Source organism: Nerophis lumbriciformis, linkage group LG22 (assembly GCF_033978685.3).
Source record: "Nerophis lumbriciformis linkage group LG22, RoL_Nlum_v2.1, whole genome shotgun sequence".
Taxonomy (NCBI): Eukaryota; Metazoa; Chordata; class Actinopteri; order Syngnathiformes; family Syngnathidae; genus Nerophis; species Nerophis lumbriciformis.
The window spans coordinates 11,417,459-11,430,604 of NC_084569.2; the positions used below are offsets into that span (position 1 = coordinate 11,417,459).

Sequence of the window (13,146 nt, forward strand, 5' to 3'; positions counted from 1 at the left end):
TTTTTTTTTTTTTTTTTTTTTTTTTTTTTTTTAAATCAAACTCACTTGTAGAAATCAACCACAGCACATCTTCTTCCTCTGTCGAGTTAGGGTTATGGCACAATTTACTGCACTAGACAGAAACCTAAGTAAGGGTACTACTACTACTAATAATAATATTGATAATAGGAATAACAGTGGAGCAGCAAGAACCAAACGCAGCAAGAGAGCGTGTGTTGCGTTTATGGGACATAAAAAAATCAGGAAACAGCTTTTTGGCTGTGCAAGGACCAACAGGTGAGCTATGCATCCTTGTAATAATAATAATAATAATAATAATGCAAGATAACTTTATTTAAAAGCACTGTTGGATTTGTATTATTATTATTATTATTTTTGATGTTTATTGTGCTATTAAACATGATATATTCCTGCATGCTGTTATTTAGTCACTGGGAAAAATTGCATTTTGCAATGTTGTGAAAATGAGCAAAATAAATGTGCTGAATGATAATGTATGATTATTGATTTATGTGCTCAAAAAAAAAAAAGAAAAAAAAAAAAAAAAAAAGAATAGTGCAGCTTTTATATAAGCAGTTTCCATCGGCCAATGTAAAGAGCACAAGCATTTTATTGGGATTTTTTTGCAAAAAAAAAAAAAAAAAAGTTTGTATTGATTGACATCTGTTTATTTGGAGCGCTGTTTGTTTTTGAATGCAGTCATTTTAAAGACATATAAGTAGTTTGAACAAAAGTGGTGATAAAGACTGAAGGTCTACAGTGAATGTGTGTGTGTGTGTGTGTGTGTGTGTGTTGCGACGTCGAGCAGACACAGCAGTGACATCATTAGCTAAAGAAAAACAAAGACGACGCTCGGGGATTTGCGAGGAGCTCCTGCATATTTTATCCCCAATGACTTTCACAAGCGAGCGAGTCTTGCAAAATCACAACCCAAAACATCCCCTAATCATTCAAATGCAAGTTCGGTCCATGCAAGGTTGCCGTGGACGCAGCCAACGGATGTTACACATTTTAATGGAACTTCCAATGCAGTCAATAGCTTTTCTAATTTAACGGCGCACGCTCTGCTGCAGATTACGCAAGGTAACCCAAGAGGAACCTGTGCACCCTCGCGGAATATCTGCCAGGATCCTTCCCAACCATTCGTTGCTTCGAGCAGAGTGAGTTTTTAAGACGCGTCTTTGAAGGATGGTGTGCGGCCGCACGCTGGATTAAAGTGTAATTCGACTCAGCCCCCCGGCGGACGTGACCTGGCAAATTAACGCCGGCATTGAGTGAGGTGAACGGGACTTGGATGGCATTTAGTGTCTGCCGGTGCGGGGACGGTAATGGTTTAGTTCATTTGGAAAGTCCGGAAAGGAGCAAGAAGAGGTTAGTCAACTTGTTCTGTGTTTAGGGAGAAGTGTGTTGTACCAAGAGTTTGCCGGAAGCCATGCCGATGCATTATTTAGGCAGCAGGTAATCACACACCTGCATAGCTGTTCCTACCAATTACTTTAAAACTCTCCCTCGTTATTTCCTTTCCACAGCCCGCTGATGAGGCTCCTGGCCAAGGAGTGACCTGCCCTCCCCCTCCGGATCCGGTCCTGGCCGCGTCATTTTCGAAACTGTTTCTCCGACGCTTCTACCAGAAACTGAGACTGTTTCCCAAGGCGGACGCCGCCCAGCCGCCCCGGGCGGAAGCCATGGGGAGCGTGCGGAGCCACCGTTACAGCATCGTGTCCTCCGAGGAGGAGGGCGGAGTGAAGCTGGCCGACATGGTCGTCCCCAACGGCTGCGGCAACGGCAAGGCCGAGCACCGGCGCCAGAGCCGCTTCGTGCGCAAGGACGGCCACTGCAACGTGCACTTTGTCAACATGAGCGAGAAGGGCCAGCGCTACCTGGCGGACATTTTCACCACCTGCGTGGACATCCGCTGGCGATGGATGCTGCTCGTCTTCTGCCTCTCCTTCCTGATCTCCTGGCTGTTCTTCGGCCTGGTCTTCTGGCTGGTGGCACTCGGCTACGGCGACCTGGACGGCGACACGCAGATGTGCGTCTCCAACGTGGACAGCTTCACCGCCGCCTTCTTGTTCTCCGTGGAGACGCAGACCACCATCGGGTACGGATACCGCTACGTGACGGAGGAGTGTCCCGTCGCCGTCTTCATGGTGGTCTTCCAGAGCATCGTGGGGTGCATCATCGACGCGTTCATCATCGGCGCAGTCATGGCCAAGATGGCCAAGCCCAAGAAGAGGAACGAGACGCTGGTGTTCAGTCACTACGCCACGGTGGCCATGAGGGACGGGAAGCTGTGCCTCATGTGGCGGGTGGGGAACCTGAGGAAGAGCCACTTGGTGGAAGCCCACGTCAGGGCGCAGCTCCTCAAGTCAAGGACGACGGCGGAGGGCGAGTTCATCCCTCTGGACCAGGTGGACATCGACGTGGGTTTCGACAGCGGCATCGACAGAATCTTCCTGGTGTCGCCCATCACCATCGTGCACGAGATCGACGAGGACAGCCCCTTCTACGAGATGGGCAAGCAGGAGCTGGAGACGTCCGAGTTCGAGATCGTGGTCATCCTGGAAGGCATGGTGGAAGCCACCGCCATGACCACGCAGTGTCGCAGCTCCTACGTGGCCAGCGAGATCCTCTGGGGCCACCGCTTCGAACCGGTGCTCTTCGAGGAGAAGAACTACTACAAAGTGGACTACTCGCGCTTCAACAACACCTACGAGGTGTCCGGCACGCCGCACTGCAGCGCCCGGGAGCTCGCCCGGAAGACGTCCGACGCCTCCAGCCTCAGGAACTCCTTTTGCTACGAGAACGAGGTGGCCCTGGAGAAAATCGAGATGGAGGAGGAATCGCGGGAAGTGGAGAGCGCAGCCGCGACGGGCGTCCCGGAGGGTCCGCCGCCGGCCTCGGACTCGGAACACAATCCGGACTCTTTGCCTTTGGAATCAAGACCTTTGACTGCTGAATCGGAAATTTGAAAGAGCGCTTTCACACCCGGGCATGCGAACCCCTTGCTGCCCGACTCAGCAATAATCCTATAGCAGTTAACTTAACACACGTCTGTTTATGTACGATATTATGATGACGCAATAGTCCAAATACCCTTCTTGAAGTAAATATGCAACACAATTCCCACCTCTCGTGGCCTACATGTCGCACCTTTGTGACTAAAATGAAAATGCAGTCATTAATATACACACAGTACAACGTATAATCACATTCAATACAACAACTGTGTCAAAAATTCCGCCTTTTATTCATCGATATTTGGGTAACACTTTAGTATGGGGAACATGTTGTAAGTAACAAAGACTTAAGGGTTAGGGTTAGGGTTCGGGTTAGTGCATACTTGCCAACCCTCCCGAATTTTCCGGGAGACTCCCGAAATTCAGCGCCTCTCCCGAAAACCCCCCGGGACAAATATTCTCCCGAAAATCTCCCGATTTTCAGCCATGCGGACCTGAGTGAGGACAGCCTTTTCTTTATGACAACAGGGTGACAAGAACTAAATCATCCAGACTAGAGATAAATTGTATTATTATGTTTATCTTACCTAAAAATAAATATATTTATTAATTAAAATAAAATAAAAAAATACATTTTTACTATATTTTGATAAAAACATCAAAATTAATTGTATTTTTATTTGTATTTTTTCTGACTCCTTATTACATCCAGCCATAGAATTACACATTAAAATAAACATATTTGAAATCATTAATTTTAAATGATCATAATAATTCATTTAAAATGACCATATTTAATTAGTAAAATAATTGCTTGTTTATCAACAACTTTAGCATTTTATTCATTATATTTTGAAGCTCTCAGAAGCCAAGTTATGTTATATTCCTTAAGATTTATTTATGCAAGTTTGAAGTATCAATTATCTAAACACAGTTTTGTTTGCATATTTTCAGGATGTATATATATATATATATATATATGTACATGTGTATATATATATATATATATATATATGTACATGTGTGTGTATATATATATATATATATATATATATATATATATATATATATATATATATATGTACATGTGTGTGTATATATATATATATATATATATATATATATATATATATGTACATGTATATATATATATATATATATATATATATATGTATGTATATATATATATATGTATGAAATACTTGACTTGGTGAATTCTAGCTGTCAATATACTCCTCCCCTCTTAACCACACCCTTAACCATGCCCCTGTCCCACCCCTGACCACGCCCCCCCCCACCTCCCGAAATTGGAGGTCTCAAGGTTGGCAAGTATGGGTTAGGGTTAGGGTTATTGTAGGTTTGTGTTTTATTATGTAAGAACAGACCATATTCATTGTAAGTAACAAAGACTTAAGGGTTAGGGTCAGGGTTATTGTAGTTTTGTGTTTTGTTATGTAAGAACAGACCATATTAAATAAGTGGTATTAAAGGGAGAATTATATACAACAACTTCCTTACTTAGTACTAATAAGCAATAATTCTGAGGTTATTGAGGGAAGACTCTTAGTTAATGGCTTACTGGTTGTATAATAAAGGCCATGCAGAATAAGGCATTATTATTAATGACTAATAAGGAGCCAATATATTACTAATTTGCATGTTAATAAGCAAATAATTAATGGTGAATTTGTTCCCCATGCTAAAGTGTTACCAATATTTTTATTGCGCTTAGTTTGCAATATACGACAATACCGGTCAAATTTTAACTTTTTCATTACAGTATCGTTAGCATGTAATTTTTTTTTTGCCTATTTATTTGACAAAGGCACACACTTTTGATGCAGCTCTTCTTTTGGGTCCTATTAAGATTTTGCCCCATTTGCACCGGAGCTGGTCTCTTGGCGAACGTCGTCTTTAAATTTATTGGTCGGAATATTCCGGCATTGTCGAATGTGCAATAAAGGCCCTATTTTCCCATGCGCTTAAAAAAAAAAAACTAAAAAAAAACTAAAATAAAAAAAACACCACATTTTTTTTAATGGATTTCAATGACATTTTAAGTAGTAAAACTGCATGTTGCATTATTTTCAAAATAAGTGCGCCTTTTTCATGACTTAAAGGGGAACTGCACTTTTTTTTTTTTTTTTTTTTAGAATTTTGCCTATCGTTCACAATCATTATGAGAGACAAGAAGACAGAAGTTTTTTTTTTTTTTTTTCGCTTTCTAACATACAAAAATCAGCTCGTTGGATGGCTAGCAACACAGCTAATGGGAGCAATCGATTTTACCTCTAAATCACTTTAAAAATGCATTCAAAAACCGTCACCAATACTTTATTTACGTTCCATAACCTGTATAATAACCAAGCTGTAGCAACATTGTTAATAATAATAATATTAATAATACATTTTATTTGGTATAGCGCTTAACAGGATAAAAAATTAAATTATAAAACAGTTCAAAGTAAAAATACTAATGTTAATGTTACTGTAAGAGCAAACAATTTTTCATCGTGCTACGGTATTAGCCATAAAACCTAACTACGGCAAGAGATAATCTAGCTTCTACAACAACACGAAACACAATTCGATAAAACATCAATGTGTACCGACTGAAAACAATAAACAATCATATCACAGTATCTGTAAAGTATTAGCCAGCATTTCATCTTTTGTCAGTTGTTCGTCCGGTCCAGCTGGTCGGGGACATTTCCTGTTGATTTTGGGTTAAGCACTCCATTTATGTCGAAATAGCTTGGCTCCAAGTTCCATATTTATAGCGTCAAAATGAGTTTCGTCCCCCTGCTCCAACGTCTCACTCTTCCTTCACGCTCGCTTCTATAAGCAGCAGTATACTCAGCTTCAAAAAGATAAGGTTGTATATCCTCATTTGTCCAAAAATAGTCATTTTTGTTGTCTTTTACCAAGTCCGCCATGCCGGAATAAATCTGTCCCGGAAATTATCAAAATATCAAAATACGGTAAATATTGTACTCATTACATATTGTTACATTATATACAGTATTTACTTGCAGTGTGTATATAAAATGTTGATGGAGAGGTTTTGAAGTTGTTTTAGAGGACTTTGAAGGCTACAATGGTGACTCCCATTAGCCGCATCTTTCAAGCGTTTTTTTTATCATCTTTTAAATCTTTTTTTTTTTTTAAAGGACGGGCGTGTTCTTGTCTCTCATAATAATTGTGAACGATAAGCAGAATTACCCCAAAACTGCAGTTCAGCTTTAAGCTATTGATTGTATTCATTTGACGTCATTAAATATGCGAGCCTCGAAGTGGTGGTCAAGCGAGCGTAGGTTGTCAGAGCGTTCTGGGTGGAATTTTGCGATTCTCAAAGAAAAATGCGTTGTTTTAGTCCGTTGGAACCGTTCAAATTGCGAAAAGGACAAAAGTGTCTTCGGGAAACTCATTTCGGCGGCTCGTACCCGTGATCTTGTCCTTTCGGTCATAACCCAAAGCTCATGACCATAGGAGAGGATGGGAACGTAGATCGACCGGTAAATTGAGAGCTTTGCCTTCCGGCTCAGCTCCTTCTTCACCACAACGGATCGATACAGCGTCCGCATTACTGAAGACGCCGCACTGATCCGCCTGTCGATCTCACGATCTACTCTTCCAAAACTCGTGAACAAGACTCCGAGGTACTTGAACTCCTCCACTTGGGACAAGGTAGTTAACATAATGGGAAAATAAAAAAAACAGGGAATCAAGGCTATCGAGTGCTAATCGCGGTTTGTTTACATTGACGCGTCCTCACAAGACGCCAAGTTGAATCATGAAATGCAACCTTACCCGAGCAAAAACCATGCCTATTTATCCAGGAGCGTCTTGATACCATTGATTGATTGATTGATTGAAACTTTTACTAGTAGATTGCACAGTACAGTACATATTCCGTACAATTGACCACTAAATGGTAACACCCCGAATAAGTTTTTCAACTTGTTTAAATCGGGGTCCAGGTTAATCAATTCATGGTAATCCATTGTCCTTGACCCAGCCACACAAAAATACATTTTAGCCCTCTATGCTTTTCCAAGCTTTTGTCTGTTTTGTCGCGTAGAATGACGTCTCAAACACCAGATAGTTCGACATTTCTGGGAACGCGACCAACATATGGTCGCGTTCTGAGATCTGAGATCACGAGACAAATCTTTTTTTGATAACTTACAGAGATCTATTCTATTCAGTGGTGAGCCGTCAGGGCCAGAAAGGTCTTCTCTGCTGGCCTAACCATGATCATAAATTCACAAAAGTAAATTTTATTAAAGCTTTTATCCAATCAGAATTCAGCTATCTTGTTGCCAGCGCTGTATGAATTCTGCCAGAGGCCTTCGGAATCAACATTAGTGCAGTGTAAACAAACAAAGGAGGTTCAGTTAACAGAGAGTTGCGATAGCCGATCAGACCACGAGTTGTTGACAGTAGCCCATTTAGGTAGCCTTCGCCCGAATGCAGCTAAGATAGGCTCCAGCGACCCCCCCGCCACCCCAAAAGGGACAAGCGGTAGAAAACGGATGGATGGATGGACGTTGAACGGGACTGTGATCGGATACACACTTGTCACTCCTAAGTATCCATCTCACAAGTTGCGATTTACGAAAGCAAAAAGTGGAACCGGAGCCAGACCCGGACAGCGGAGGAATCAGCGGTACTCACTTTCTTAACCAACAAAGAAGCAGAGCACAACGTTGATTCGGTGGCAGATATATATTGGCAAGGTAATTTTCAAGAAGGATATTCAAAGAGAGACTAGATCTTGTGAGACGATGTCAGTTAAGCTGTCCTGGTACCGATGGCATCAAATAGTCGTTACAAATTGTGAGTTCAAATATATTTTTTCCACATTCAATATGTTCTTTACAATTATTTTAGTTTTGACAGTACCACGTCCGATGCGGGTTTGTTGATAATTTACTCTATGTTTGCTGCACGGTAGCCATATTGGTTTGGTTGACCACCACTTGGTTCACAGGAAGTGCACGGGTCGGAAAAAGTCACGTGACTGAATACAAAGAATATGACTAAAAAACCCACTTAAGCGCAAATGGGAGAATAGGGCCCAAAGAGAGTGGTTGATTACAGCCGCATCCTGACGATTAAAATGCTGCTAATGCTTTAAACTCTACAGGAGCCAAAAATGTATTATTTATCCTTTCGAAAGTATGCAAAGTATGGCCCGTGACATTCACTCCTTACAGACGAGCATGAGAGTGTCCATGTGTGTGTTTTTCCAGACTGCTACCAGCTGTCCTATTAGCAAAAAGCCCGACATGTACATATATGTGGAATATGTCAATATCCTCATTTAACATTGACTGATGGATGCGATGTTGGATTGTTGGTATGGAGGCCAGTGTTGGATTAACCCTTTCACATCACCACTGCACTCATGAATGTTTTGCCCTGATCATGTTAAAGGTCCCTTATTATGCAAACTTGACTTTTTAATGACGTCCCAACAGTTATAGGTGTCGTTAATGTGCACCAAAAATCCAAATATTTGCTTTTGACGTTCATGAAGGAAAACTTTCCTTCTTCTTGGATTATGATATATCATAATAAATCTCCAACTACCCGTTAGCCAGCAACAGGTTTGGAAGCTTTAATCGTTAACGTTTCAGCGAATAGGCTGAAATGTGACTGCAATGCAGGGGCGTACTTAGTCATTCAGGGGCTCAGGGCAGACTTGGTAACAGACAACAAAGATGACTATTTTTGGACAAATGAGGATTTACAACCTTTTTGAAGCCGAGTATACTGCTGCTTATAGAAGCGAACATAACATGATCATTTATTATGTCGTTAGAGAGCCACATATTAAAACTTAAAGCAGGAAATCCGGACTGGGAACGGCCCTTGAATTCAGTTCAAAACTTATGAGGCAGACATTTTTGCACAAATTCCTAAAAACAGTAAAGTGCTCCTGTTGTAGAGAGGAACTTGGACCACCAGATCCTTGTATTGACATTTTTTACCTTGCCCGCAAACATAGAACACTGGGGGTCCAAACTTCCGGCATGGCAGACTTGGTAACAGATAACAAAGATGACTATTTTTGGACAAATGAGGATTTACAACCTTTTTGAAGCCGAGTATACTGCTCCTTGTAACATGATTATTTATCATGTTGTTAGAGAGCCACATATTAAAACTTAAAGCAGGAAATCCGGACTGGGAACGACACCAGAATGGCCCTCCCGAGTTCAGTTCAAAACTTATGAGGCAGACATTTTTGCACAAATTCCTAAAAACAGTAAAGTGCTCCTGTTGTAGAGAGGAACTTGGACCACCAGATCCTTGTATTGACATTTTAACCTTGCCCACAAACATGGAACATTGGAGGTCCAAACTTCCGGCATGGCAGACTTGGTAACAGACAACAAAGATGACTATTTTTGGACAAATGAGGATTTACAACCTTTTTGAAGCTGAGTATACTGCTGCTTATAGAAGCGAGCATAACATGATCATTTATCGTGTCGTTAGAGGGCCACATATTAAAGCAGGAAACCCAGACTGGGAATGACACCACAACGGCCCCCGAATTCAGTTCAAAACCTATGAGGCAGACATTTTTGCACAAATTCCTAAAAACAGTAAAGTGCTCCTGTTGTAGAGAGGAACTTGGACCACCAGATCCTTGTATTGACATTTTAACCTTGCCTGCAAACATAGAACACTGGGGGTCCAAACTTCCGACATGGCAGACTTGGTAACAGACAACAAAGATGACTAATTTTGGACAAAAGAGGATTTACAACCTTTTTGAAGCTGAGTATACTGCTGCTTATAGAAGCGAGCATAACATGATCATTTATCGTGTTGTTAGAGAGCCACATATTAAAACTTTAAGCAGGAAATCCGGACTGGGAATGACACCACAACGGCCCTCCGAATTCAGTTCAAAACTTATGAGGCAGACATTTTTGCACGAATTCCTAAAAACAGTAAAGGGCTCCTGTTGTAGAGAGGAACTTGGACCACCAGATCCTTGTATTGACATTTTTTACCTTGCCCGCAAACATAGAACACTGGGGGTCCAAACTTCCGGCATGGCAGACTTGGTAACAGACAACAAAGATGACTATTTTTGGACAAATGAGGATTTACAACCTTTTTGAAGCTGAGTATACTGCTGCTTATAGAAGCGAACATAACATGATCATCTATCATGTTGTTAGAGAGCCACATATTAAAGCTTAAAGCAGGAAATCCGGACTGGGAACGACACCAGAATGGCCCTCCCGAGTTCAGTTCAAAACTTATGAGACAAACATTTTTGCACAAATTCCTAAAAACAGTAAAGTGCTCCTGTTGTAGAGAGGAACTTGGACCACCAGATCCTTGTATTGACATTTTAACCTTGCCCACAAACATAGAACACTGGGGGTCCAAACTTCCGACATGGCAGACTTGGTAACAGACAACAAAGATGACTATTTTTGGACAAATGAGGATTTACAACCTTTTTGAAGGTGAGTATACTGCTGCTTATAGAAGCGAGCATAACATGATCATGTATCGTGTCGTTAGAGGGCCACATATTAAAGCAGGAAACCCAGACTGGGAATGACACCACAACGGCCCCCCGAGTTCAGTTCAAAACTTAAGAGACAAACATTTTTGCACAAATTCCTAAAAACAGTAAAGTACTCCTGTTGTAGAGAGGAACTTGGACCACCAGATCCTTGTATTGACATTTTAACCTTGCCCGCAAACATAGAACACTGGGGGTCCAAACTTCCGGCATGGCAGACTTGGTAACAGACAACAAAGATGACTATTTTTGGACAAATGAGGATTTACAATCTTTTTGAAGCTGAGTATACTGCTGCTTATAGAAGCAAACATAACTTGGTCATTTATCATGTTGTTAGAGAGCCACATATTAAAGCTTAAAGCAGGAAATCCAGACTGGGAACGACACCACACAGGCCCCCCGAGTTCAGTTCAAAACTTATGAGACAAACATTTTTGCACAAATTCCTAAAAACAGTAAAGTGCTCCCATTGTAGAGAGGAATTTGGACCACCAGATCCTTGTATTGACATTTTAACCTTGCCCACAAACATGGAACATTGGGGGTCCAAACTTCCAGCATGGCAGACTTGGTAACAGGCAACAAAGATGACTATTTTCGGACAAATGAGTATTTACAACCTTTTTGAAGCTGAGTATACTGCTGCTTATAACATGATTATTTATCATTTTGTTAGAGAGCCACATATTAAAACTTAAAGCAGGAAATCCGGACTAGGAACGACACCAGAATGGCCCTCCCAAGTTCAGTTCAAAACTTATGAGACAAACATTTTTGCACAAATTTCTAAAAACAGTAAAGTACTCCTGTTGTAAAGAGGAACTTGGACCACCAGATCCTTGTATTGACATTTTAACCTTGCCTGCAAACATAGAACACTGGGGGTCCAAACTTCCGGCATGGCAGACTTGGTAACAGACAACAAAGATGACTATTTTTGGACAAATGAGGATTTACAACCTTTTTGAAGCTGAGTATACTGCTGCTTATAGAAGCGAGCATAACATGATCATTTATCATCTCGTTAGAGAGCCACATATTAAAGCAGGAAACCCGGACTGGGAACGACACCACAACGGCCCCCCGAATTCAGTTCAAAACTTATGAGACAAACATTTTTGCACAAATTCCTAAAAACAGTAAAGTGCTCCTATTGTAGAGAGGATCTTGGACCACCAGATCCTTGTATTGACATTTTAACCTTGCCTGCAAACATAGAAAACTGGGGGTCCAAACTTCCGGCATGGCAGACTTAGTAACAGACAACAAAGATGACTATTTTTGGACAAATGAGCATTTACAACCTTTTTGAAGCTGAGTATACTGCTGCTTATAGAAGCAAGCATAACATGATCATTTTTCATGTCGTTAGAAAGCCACATATTAAAGCAGGAAACCCGGACTGGGAATGACACCACAACAAACAAGCGTAACTTGGGTACGCTTGTTTACTTCAAATGCAGTCAGCCATTTGTTCGACGTCTTTAGTTATACCAGTGGTGTTCCTCAAGGTTCCGTTTTAGGTCCTCTCTTTTTCATCCTTTGGGCTAATCAACTGGTGGCCCGCGAGTTCAGTTCTAAAAACTTGTGAGAGATTTTTTGCAGCAGATTCTGTCCTGTCATGGAGATAATCATTGACCAGCATCATTTCAGAAGGTCTTTGAAACAACAGAGCATCAAATTGTCAACTGTAGAGGACGCCGGTTCTCGGGAATATACAAAATAAGACTAATAATGAAGGGAGAAGTCCTCGGTCCTTAGCTTTCTGTAAAAGTGGCTCCTAAAACAGTTAAGTTCTACATCCCTGGCTTAAATCCCAAATTGTTTGTACTGTAATGGATAGGAGCATTAATCAACAACATTTACCACCAGTGCCTCCATGGAAATGCCCCCCTCTACTTCAAATAACTACTCACCCCCAAAACCTCCTCCAACCTCCAAGGACAAAGCTACGAACAATGGGAGACCGGGCTTTCTGCTCCGCCGCTCCCAGTCTGTGGAACGCTCTCCCTGACCACCTGAGGGCACCACAGACTGTGGATGCTTTTAAAAAAGGCTTAAAAACCCTTCTTTTTAAAAAAGCCTTTTTTTTCCCTGTTTTTTTTTTTTAGATATATGCATACTAGCTTTAGCTATTTGGCTGTTCTAGTTTTTATTTCTATTTATTTTTTATTATCTTTTTATTTTTAAATGTTTAATACACTGTAGCACTTTGTGGTTGTTTACTCAATGAAAAGTGCTTTTTACAAATAAAATCTATTATTATTGTTATTATTATTATTAACATTTAATAAAGCCCAAGACATTTTTCAGAGATCATAATTTTGTTAGCACAGTTGGACCTGACGGGCTGGAATGACTGGTGGGAAAAAGAGAGTTCTTGACGGTGCAAGTGTTTGAACAAGAGACGAAGCTGTTGACTTTGACCTTCCTACCTCCCGACCTTCCTTACAATATTTACTATTTGGAGCGCTCCGATACTCGTACCCATTTTTGATATCATGTCACGCTCCACTCTTGCTATGTTGATCGCAGACGTTCGACGCCATTGAAAAAAAAAAAACGGTTTATTTTATTCTCGCCTTATCCTCCCCACTTTGGTAATGCCACTTCATTTTTTATAAA

General features: G+C 41.1%; 1 protein-coding gene across 1 annotated transcript; it reads left to right on the forward strand.

The window, feature by feature from the left end:
• The first annotated feature begins 65 nt into the window (after positions 1 to 65).
• On the forward strand, positions 66 to 3,667 carry LOC133615085 (inward rectifier potassium channel 2-like). The gene is made up of 2 exons (XM_061973430.1): positions 66 to 276; positions 1,530 to 3,667. Exon 2 carries the CDS (start codon positions 1,686 to 1,688, stop codon positions 2,970 to 2,972), a length of 1,287 nt encoding a protein of 428 aa, XP_061829414.1. The 5' UTR covers positions 66 to 276; positions 1,530 to 1,685; the 3' UTR covers positions 2,973 to 3,667.
• The last annotated feature ends 9,479 nt before the right edge of the window (positions 3,668 to 13,146 follow it).